Source organism: Populus alba, chromosome 19, assembly GCF_005239225.2.
Source record: "Populus alba chromosome 19, ASM523922v2, whole genome shotgun sequence".
Lineage (NCBI taxonomy): Eukaryota > Viridiplantae > Streptophyta > Magnoliopsida > Malpighiales > Salicaceae > Populus > Populus alba.
Genome location: NC_133302.1, coordinates 10,076,898 through 10,087,344, shown reverse-complemented (window position 1 = coordinate 10,087,344; position 10,447 = coordinate 10,076,898). Strand labels below are relative to the sequence as shown.

Here is a 10,447-nt window from a genome sequence, read left to right as displayed (position 1 = left end):
CTTTAATAGCTCTCAAAAAGTGCATAGTCATTGGTACTACAGTGAATTGATCATGTCAATACATTGATTATAGGATGCAATAAACTGAAGAAAACCAAGTAGTCAATACTTTGGATTTCCTAAAACAATATTGGTGATTTCAAACGCGTGAAAAAATACATAGGCAAAACAATAAAAGTTGTGATGAGTGAAGGAGAGGGAAAATAATGGGGAAAAAAATCAAGAAGCATGTAGGAAAATCCAAATAATTAAATGGAAGCTAAACATAAAGAAAACCAACTCGTTTTAGTCTTAAAGCCTAAAAATATTTGTAAAGCTTATGCTTAGTGCAACAACACTGCTTATGCTTGCTTGCTAGGTTTCTAAAAAAATAAAATATGAAAAAAAAAAAGAGAGTAAAAGAGTCAAAGTGAATAATATAATGCATTTAGCTGACAATTTATTTAAATAAAGAAAAAGTAAAGGGTTTAATATTAACTAAATGAAAGCGAAAGACATCATCACCAATCCATAACATAATATCTTTTTCTCTAACACCATTGTCCAATATTGTATTTATGATGAAAATAAAATAAAACCAAGTGAAAAGAGAAAATTATATCAAAAAATAAGAAGAAGAAACATACCTTCCACTAGAGTGAGAAAATGAACCTTCAAGTTCTCTCCTATCACTCAACCATAAATCATTCAATCGATGACTAATAAATAACAATTCAACCATTCAAGAATCAACAAATCCATTTATTATCCTTCTGCATTCATAACCAGACAAACCAAAAACTTAATACCTAATAGATCCTGCACACTAAAAAAATTACCTTTATATAACACCTATTGTAAAATTATTTGATGATTATGACAAATAGAAGAAACTGATGTCAAGAATCATAATTTAATAACAATCCCATTAAGATTGCATGGAAATGAAAACCCTATATCAAGAATTCAATACCTTGATAATGTAAGCTTGTTCAAGATTCTGAGAGAGTTTAGAGCATAATTCTTTATCAACAAATGCAATTTTTATTAGGAGTATCTTTTGAAGAGTGTCAAGATTTGATGTCATGTTAATTAGATTATCCATTGTCAATTGGTGTACCATGTATCCTAATTTTAGGTAATTAGCATGCTTTGATACATAATTTGCAATTCAATAGTTAAAATAATTTTATGAATTAGTGAAAAAGAAAGAAAAAAAACCTTTTTTCTTTTAAAATCTCAATTGGGTGTTTTCTTTAAAAATCTCAAAAAAAATTGTCATTTTCTATTAAAAAATCTGATAAAACAGTTTGTTCATGAAAACTCATCACCTTTTTTTTTTTTTTAATTTGTAAAGCACAATAATAGTACCAAAAGTAGTCATAACTTAACCTAAAAATATATTTTATAAAGCCAATCGATTCCTAGCCTTTTATAAGCTACTAAGGAATTTGAATCAAATGGTCTCTTTTCCTATGATACATCAATATGCTTCTCACTTCCACCAAATAAAATTTGGTGCATGATGCAAATAATACAAAAAGTAAATTGAATAAATTACCAAACAATTAACCTAATTGACCACCATTTCTTTGCTGGCATGCAAGAATGTAAATCTTGTTTTGTTTTTCTTTGATCTGTAAAACATATTTAAAAACACAACACTATATTTTCTTGAATTAAATTATATAACATTTTTAAAACTTAAAAATATATCCTTTTCTTTTTAACCATTTTCTCAATAACCAAACAAACAAAAATCATAGAAAATAAAAAAAATAAAGAACCCTATAAAAATAAAAATTTGATACTCCCATAAAAATAAAAACATGGTACCTAATAAATGAAATGAAATGAAAATGATTTTTAGGGAAATTGAGAAGGAAAAGACCCATAAGAGAAAGAGGACTTCCAACATTCATGTAGCTTTAAATGAGAAAAAGTAAAGTGAGTTAATGAATAAGTGAGAGAGATGATACTATTATCAATAATTAATTAACTAATTAATATAAAGAAAAGTACTTAAGAGAAGGAAGCATAAAAGAAGCACAAAATCAAAGAGGACTTTGCTTTTTTACATTTTATCGGTTGTAAAATCCAGCTAGAGGCAACTATTCCTGGCAAATATTTACATAAAATTCTTTGTTGCTTCAAGATGTTTAACACTTTTATTTTCTTTTGTGTTTAGTACCACAAACTCATATCTTTTTAAGATGAGTCTAGTCTTGATGGGTGATCATCAATATATAGAGTCAATAACTCTACTGGAAAATCAGGAGAAACAATGTTATATATAAAGTACTTCTCTCCAACTAAAGAATCTTGTATTTGAAAACTGTAACAATGTTAGATGTCTATTGCTAGACATCTAAAATACTTCACCCTATCTAAAGCTTCAAATGCGATGCTCGCTTTTTCGAAGAATGATTGTTATTTTGGTCAAGTCATTATATATATATATATATATATATATATATATATATATATTAAGGAGATCATTGCATTTTGATTTTTAATTAGACGATACTCTATCCTATGCTTATGAAGATGAAGGCCATTTAAAGCTACTAAGGTTGTTGCCTTTCTTGGTGATTCTATCCATTGGACTATAGAGTGTAATGTTGTTAAAAAAACTTAGAGAGTTCTTAGGTTTATCTAATTTGCATTGGCTAGCTTATTTTATAACTGGTCAATTTAGAAACTATGACTTCATTATAATCCAGTCACAAATTGGTATTGTTTAGTTAAGTTCATTTCAAGATTGTCAATATCACAGGACCAATTTCTTTTTAAAGAGCTCTTATTCCCTCTATGCCATAAAATAATTTAGATTTAATAAAAGTAGAATAGACAGACAACACCAACTTATGAGTATTATCTTAAGTAGGATATTGGAGGATCTATAAACCAAATTATAACCATACATCTAGGGTTTCATTCAGACCTAAACGCAAATACTACAAAAAAGAAATGACCTAATTAATGCATGCATCAATCCTAGATACAAAACCTTTTATCATTCTTTTTCAATGCTTAAACAAATACTTGTCCCTATATGTATATAAGCAAAACTCAACATCAATATAAGCTAATAAAAAAACAACCCAAAACCTTGCAATACTATGATTTGAATTTAACATGCTTAAAGATTTTGAATTATATTGAAAAAAGTGGATAAAATAAGAAAAAAAAAGTTAATGGACTTAATAATTCTTTCTCTCTTTTAGATTTTTTTGTTAATAATGAAAATATCATTTTCTTTCTCACTAACAAATTGTTTGTTTACAAGGTGCACCACCTCACGAAAAGCATGTATTTTATGTCTTTAATGAGCGGCACACTTCTTAAATAAAAACATACCAACTAAAATATATAAATTTTAAAAGCAATATTTAATATTAGTTACTGCACTAAATAAGATACTAAAAAAAATAACAAAATACAAAAAAAAAAAGTTAATAGACTTAATAATTCTATAAAACAAACCTTGTAATACCAACTTAGATTTTATTTGTTTTCATGCTATGGGTGTACATTTTTTTTCTAATTATATATTTAAAAATATATATATATATATTTTTTTCAAAACCACAAAGAAAAAAAAAACTACGACTGTAGCAAACATTAAATCAGACATTTATCATAACCACCAGCAAGCACTGAAAGATAAGACGAAGCATCAATGAAACTGTTCCTCGACTTGAAAAGGGTAATAAAATTGTCAGATAAAGAAAGGAATTAATGAGCAATTTCAGGAGACGTAAATATTAGCACAACGAAAGGCTAATAAATAATGAAACCACCACATCCTCTCTCTGCTTACATTCTTCTTCATTGACTGTAACCTGTCAGTCTGGTGTCTTGCTTCTTTATAGTTATCAAAACCTTCCCTCTCCCTCCCTCTCTGAACTACAAATAAACGGAAGAGAAAGATACTTGTTTCAGCAATGAAGGTAGGGTAGTTTTGAGTTGAAAGTTTGTTGAATCAGTAAGAAAGAAAAATAACTCTATTCTTGTAACCTTCTATTCTGATTTATTTTATTTATCTTAGATAATGATTTCTTCTTTATGTAGACAAGAACAGTAGAAGTGAGGAATGTATCAGATCTAGCAAGTGAGAGAGAGGTTCGCGAGTTCTTCTCCTTCTCTGGCGAAATCGAACACATTCACATCCAGCGGTACTTTTTCTATGTTTTTCTTTTTGTGTTTAGTTGCTGAGAAGACGTTGGAAACTGGAAAGAACATGCAAAACTGCATCATGGGTCTTGAACTCCTAGTGTTTCTTGAGTGTTTTCTTTAGACTTTCTTTCTTTTTGTTTAAAGAAGAAAAAAGTGGAATTATGATGCTAAACTAATTTCAGGGTTTTGTAGTTGAGATACACAAAGATTGGAGCTTGAGTTATTTGTCTGTTATGTTTGCTGAATTGAAGTTGTGGTTTTGTTGGGTGCAGTGAAAATGGGCAATCAAAAACTGCGTTTGTTATATTCAAAGATCCAAAAGCACTTGAAATTGCGTTGTTGTTATCGGTGGGTTCACTACTTTTCATTTACTTGTATATCCGAGTTGTTTTCTATTGGGAAATCAGATGAGTTATGTGATGCACTTTAATCCCTGTAATTTGAATTTGAAGAACTGGTTTCTTTGTTTCTTTTTCTCTAAACTTTAAGCAATGGAATGCTTTTCTTTAACTCTTTCCCATTCTGATGTGAATGTACATCTTTTTTCTCAATATAGTATTAAATATGGAAAGTATATTGATTCTCGTTTTGATTTTTCCTTGACGAAGACTTTTGCTTTGAAAAGTAGAGGGTGCCAGTCTGTCTTATGTTATCATCTCTGTTTTAATAAAAGAATGATATGCCCTTAGAAAGGAAAGGGGCTCCAATGAGCATGAACAAATAGAGAAAAGCAGAGGGTGCCAGTCAATCTGTTGATTGATCATATGAGTAATCACGATGATAGTGAACAGAGTTGTGTGTTTGTGATGCAGGGAGCAACTATAGTAGACCGGATAGTGACTATAACCCCTGCTGAAAATTATGTACTGAATCGTGAGCTACAGGTTTTTCCACCTTCCCATTACTCAAATCTCTTTTCAACTGATTTTGCTAAATATTTCCGTTCTTTGATTGCAAATGTGCAATTTATGCAGGAAGTAAGGAACGTGGAAAATGCTGTCTCTGTAGTTCCTTCGGAAAACTTCCCCTCAAATGTTGAGGTAGTCAAAATCATCCGCAATAATCTTACTTGACATATTTTTAGACATATCCATCTATTTATGGTGGATGTGACAGACTTTTCATGAATAAAATTCCTTTTGCTGCTATGGAACAATCATATTTGTGATTGGTGTTGTCTTTTATTTGCAAATGGATTTGATTAAATACTGGAGATACCTAGTTGCTTCTTGCTTATCTTTATGATTGAGTGAGTTGAATCTTGACCGTCAATATTCTTACCTCTTTTGTCTTTAGTAGCCAGGAGCCATTTTACTTGTGCTTTAGGGTGATAGGTGGTTTGCGGTTTGCGACCTGTGTCTTTGTCTCACCATGGGCCTGTTTGTTTATAAACAATTATGGTGATTTGGGGTATATAAGATACCCTTGGTTCTTGTTTAGTGATTTAGGCCTTAAAAATTTGGCTTTCAACTTTATTATCTTAAAGCTGTCCTGTCTCTCTTAGCAGGGGAAAACTAGCCCTTCGGGCAGTGGAAGAGTCTATGTCAGCAGGGCACAAGAAGTAGTCACGAGTGTGCTAGCAAAAGGTTCGGCTATTGGCCAAGATGCAATGAATAAGGCCAAGGCATTTGATGAGAAACATCGATTGAGTGCGAGTGCATCTGAGAAGGTAACTTCTTTTGACCAGAGAGTTGGGCTAACAGAGAAATTGACGATTGGAATTTCGGTAGTTAATGAGAAAGTGAAGTCTGTTGACCAAAGGCTTCATGTGTCGGATAAAACAATGGCAGCGATATTTGCAGCAGAAAGGAAGCTAAATAACACAGGATCAGCTGTAAAATCAAGCAGGTAGACTCTCTTCTTTGAGATTATATTCTCTACTTCTCATGTGTTGACACTAGCATTTTGTTTGAATGGATTGGTTGATGTCTTTCTTTCTGATTTTTCCACCCTCAAGGCATGTTTCCCTTGCTCCTTGTTTCTTGTTGTTTCAAAACAATGGATATTAGAAGAAACATGCTTCAACAATTCTGATTTTGCTGTTTCTAAAGTTGACTGCATCATGGAAGATGTGGTGGAAAGTTTAGAAGTAGTGATTTCATCTTTTGGTGGAATAACTTATAAAATGAATTTTGATGTCTTTTATATTTTATTTTATTTTTTTATATCACACAATGCATAATTCTGTGATTTTGAGAATTAATTCAAATCCAATATATATATATATATATATTTTAAGAATAAACTACTTTCTACTAAGTTAGAGCCTTTTTGTGAGTCTTGTCATTCTAGCTTTAGTAATAATCCCAGTCGCTTACTAACTTGCTTGAAGGAGTTTCTCTGGTGATTCAGAATACTTACAGCAGTAAACTGGCAACTGCTATAGATATTTTTGTCAAGGATTGTTCCTTTACTTTCCCATTTCAATAGTATTATACACTGTCACATATCATCTCTAGGAATTTTATTTTGAGGATGCATCTTGCATGTTTATTGCACACATTTAAATCTGGTCGAATGCCCTTTTCTTGTTCTATTGAATCCTTGATGAGATCTGTCTCTAGGTAGAAACAAACCCTATTAGAAAAATACAAAAAATTTTCGTGCTTTTTTGAAATTGGTCAGATGACTTCAAAAGTGATCTACCTACATTCTACCTTCCTTGTATCATCAATATCAGCCCTTTCTTTCTCCTCTAAACAATCTTTGGCTTATCAATTAGTATTATTTGATGTTCGTTTATTTTCACTACAATTTTATCCTTGGCATTTGATTTTGGTTTTAATAATGTAATTGAAGAAGTGAATCAACACCGGGAAAGAAAAAAATTGAAACACTAGAGTTCTGTTTTGATTCGAGACAGGTATGTGAGTGCTGGAACAGCCTGGCTAAATGGTGCCTTTAGTAAGGTGGCGAGGGCTGGGCAGGTCGCCGGTACAAAAACAAGAGAAAAGTTCAATTTGGCTGTTTCGAATTTGACTGCTAAGGTAGGTTCTACTTGCGGAGCTAGCATATTAGATGGACTTTGAAAATAATCTGTTCTATATATATTTATTCATAGATAATGATCATAACTTATAATATCTTCATAGTTCAATGTCACTAAAAATTTAGAACCTGCATAGCGTTCATGCTGATGTCAAAAGGCCATGAAACCATTCATGTGCTTAGGGTGACACAAATTTTCAAAAAGCTTTATTGTTAGTTGTAGTCTGGCATTGTCAAGGATAAGTTAATCGTCAAATTGAAGCATTGGGAGAGAGGAGAGGAGGTGGCCGGCTAAACCCCAAAATTAAGAACCACCAATATAAAAGCGAGAAAATGACACCCAAATGCATCATAGAGGAGGATAATAGAAGCATTTTTAGTGCGTTTGGGAATTTCATGGAGGAAGGGAATCAAGGGAAGGGAAGTCTCTCTCCCTGGTTGGATTCATAATTGGAAAATGGAAGTTGAAGTATTTTCTTTGTTTGGGTAGGGAATGAGAGGGAGAGAAAATTGTTATGTGGTGGTACATACATGTTCTCAGAGTGGATTTTTCTGAATAAGTAATAATGTTATAATTGGAAGTTGGGTTCTGAGTTGTAAAGTTTAGGGGGTTGACCTTTAGTATCACAACTACCTAAAAGAATTTTAGCCCATAACAGTACTGAATGGAGAAGCAAACCGCTGTAACCATCCCTCAACTAGTTTTTGATTGAGGCTTAAGATGAGGAGAGTGAATTTGTTAATTTTTTTTATATCAAATCTATTTGGTTAGTCTTGTTTATGGAAATATATTTGAATTATAGTTTATTTGGATAGAGATCCCTTATTATATCTGGGTTTAGATTGAGGCTCCCTCTACCATGTGAAACTATTGGTAAATCTTTCATCTACTTTCTCCATTAAAATTCATCAATAGTGTTTAACAACACCAAACACGTAATTAAAATTACTACTAACCATTTCTCAAGTGACCCACCATATATATATATATATATATATATCAGTAAAATGAGCAAATTAGAGAAAAAGTAAATAATTACTCCATGAAGCGTAAATATCCTTATTTTGTGAATTGCAGGAATCTCCAATTGCTGTATGAGCCAGAAATTCAGTGTCAGCTGAAATTGCTCCATCAAACGTATTGTTGCATGCATTTAACTTCTATGTTGCTCTAATCACCAAATTTGGAGAAAAGGATATATAGAATTTGGAGTTTCTGGTTCGGTATGAAGGATGAGAGCAATTTGTGCAGTGTCCCCATAATGCATTCGTCTATGGTTTGGTTCATGCGTGTCAATTCAATTAAATACTTATTTATCTTTCAATATTCTTTGGTTCCAAGGGTATTCTATGCCTATGGCTTCCTTGTAATTTTGCAGTTTGCAACATTGTTTGTTTCCAAGTCACAACCAAAATTCACCAAGAGAGAACCTGTTACCAATTATGGCTTTGTTATCTTCTTCGTCTTGTTTGAACTATCCTAGAGTTGTTTTGAAATGGAAGTCTGTTGTAGGATAAATTTGATAGGCAAGCTGGGATTTTTTTTTTCAGTGTTTGTAATAATTGATGTGTGAAATTTTTGTGTCGCATTTTACAAGAGCTATTGGTTATGGCCTGTGGTGCTGCTGTCAATTCTTAGCAAAAGACCCGGATTCCTCTTTTTTAAAATTCCAACTGTGCTTGACATATCCTCCTCTGCTTGCTCCTTCGCCAGTCACATGAAAAAGAAGAAAATTGTTGTGGCATTTCTTTCATGTGGACTTAAAATATCAAATCCATAGAATGGATAAGAATAGATGTCTCTTTCAAAGTTACTATTCAGATTAAGTTCAGTCCAGCAAGGTAAATGCTAACCTGTAATCAGATTGATTCTTGCTCACCGACAACTCAGCTGATATCACAACCTTGTATGTATAAGAATTCGTACATGTATCCCAAAAACTCAAGCCAAAGAAGAAAAAAGAAAGAAAATCTTAATTCACAAGGACATTGATGGCAGGAGATCTCAGAGCTGTTTCTGTATGTCAGTTTATGGAAAAGACCAAAACAGAGCATTGGCTGTCACGCCCAGCAACTATGAATTTCACAGGGACAGACTCATTTAGGATGCGCGTGCTCGCAAATGATGCTAAACGTTTCATCGGGTGAAAGCTGTATGAACTATGTCAGCCTTTGGCGATGGCTGTGAAGATCAGATGATGCCCTCGTGCCCCTTTCAGAATCCCTGTCACGGCTGCTAACTGTAGCAGTTGAAAGTCAGCGTGGGAGGGATTAATAGAAGTTGAAATTTAAGGTTGTGAATTTTGTTTTGGTAGATATTTTGTTTTTTTTATTGGACTGAAATGTTTTAGTTTTAAAGTATTTTGACATGTAATTTTGGGGTTGTACTGTTCATATATATATTCAACAAACATAATTTAAATTCAAAATAAATTTAATTATAAATTATGCAATACAAATATAATGCTAAATAAATATAATTTTAAAATTTAAAATATTTCTAAATAGTTAAGATTAAATAAAAATAATTTAACTTAAAACAAAATATCAAAATATTATGAAAGTAAAATGTTTTAACACAAATATTTTAAATATAAAGTTAGGTCAATGTTATCAAGGCTAATAGAATCTAAAACATCCTTTGTTTTGCTCAAATTCCTATAAAATATAAACATGAAAAAAACAACATGAATATAAACCATATATATTAGTGATAAATCTAATTTTAAAAAATTAATATCATTGTTATTGAAAATAGTAATGAAAATGAGTTTTTTATACTTGGGTGGTTTAATTAATGAAATCGAACAAGGTTCAATTTGATTCAACGACTTTTTAAAAGTGGAACGGAACATGTGGAATGAAACCAGAATGTTCCGGCCGAAATTTAGCCGAAAAATCCAGAACGAACCGAGATTTAAAATGAGATGAAAATTATTCTGTTTTATTTTGTTTTTTGAATTGCTATGGAATGTTTCGATTATTTTAAACAAAATAAAATAGAATTGACACCCTTGATTGAAATACATTGGAAGAGTTGATTTTTGAGCTTATTGCGTGTTGAATTTGTGTTTTTCACACCAATACCATGCACGTTCGACACATTTTGCTGATGGATAGTATACGACCTTCACAATAATTTCTCGTTTGAAATCCGAAGCTTTCAAGAGGAGATTACCCCCAAGTTTTTCTTTATGTGGAAACAGTTGGAAATCGAAATGTGAGGGGAAAAAAGAAGAGCTACCATATGACTATGCTATATTACTAAGCGAATTATGATGAAAACAAGCTATAGCCTAAG

At 31.8% G+C, this 10,447-nt stretch overlaps 1 protein-coding gene across 2 annotated transcripts; it reads left to right on the top strand.

Moving 5' to 3' along the window:
• Nucleotides 1–3,695: 3,695 nt before the first annotated feature.
• Nucleotides 3,696–8,696, top strand: LOC118027777 (binding partner of ACD11 1). Of its 2 annotated transcripts, none has more exons than XM_035031262.2 (8): nucleotides 3,696–3,932; nucleotides 4,054–4,157; nucleotides 4,431–4,506; nucleotides 4,971–5,042; nucleotides 5,133–5,198; nucleotides 5,663–6,006; nucleotides 7,022–7,145; nucleotides 8,225–8,696. In XM_035031262.2, the coding sequence occupies exons 1-8, from the start codon at nucleotides 3,927–3,929 to the stop codon at nucleotides 8,243–8,245; spliced, it is 813 nt and encodes a 270-aa protein (XP_034887153.1). In that variant the 5' UTR covers nucleotides 3,696–3,926; the 3' UTR covers nucleotides 8,246–8,696. The 2 variants fall into 2 exon arrangements, with proteins under 2 accessions (XP_034887153.1, XP_034887154.1); XM_035031263.2 differs by having other exon boundaries at nucleotides 3,699–3,932; nucleotides 5,666–6,006.
• Nucleotides 8,697–10,447: the final 1,751 nt, after the last annotated feature.

Bases quoted from the DNA above. Each gene is read 5' to 3' on its own strand.
- LOC118027777 (XM_035031262.2), top strand. The intron at 4,158-4,430 runs GTACTTTTTCTA...TGTTGGGTGCAG, and splicing joins GAACACATTCACATCCAGCG to TGAAAATGGGCAATCAAAAA. The intron at 7,146-8,224 runs GTAGGTTCTACT...TGTGAATTGCAG, and splicing joins TTTCGAATTTGACTGCTAAG to GAATCTCCAATTGCTGTATG.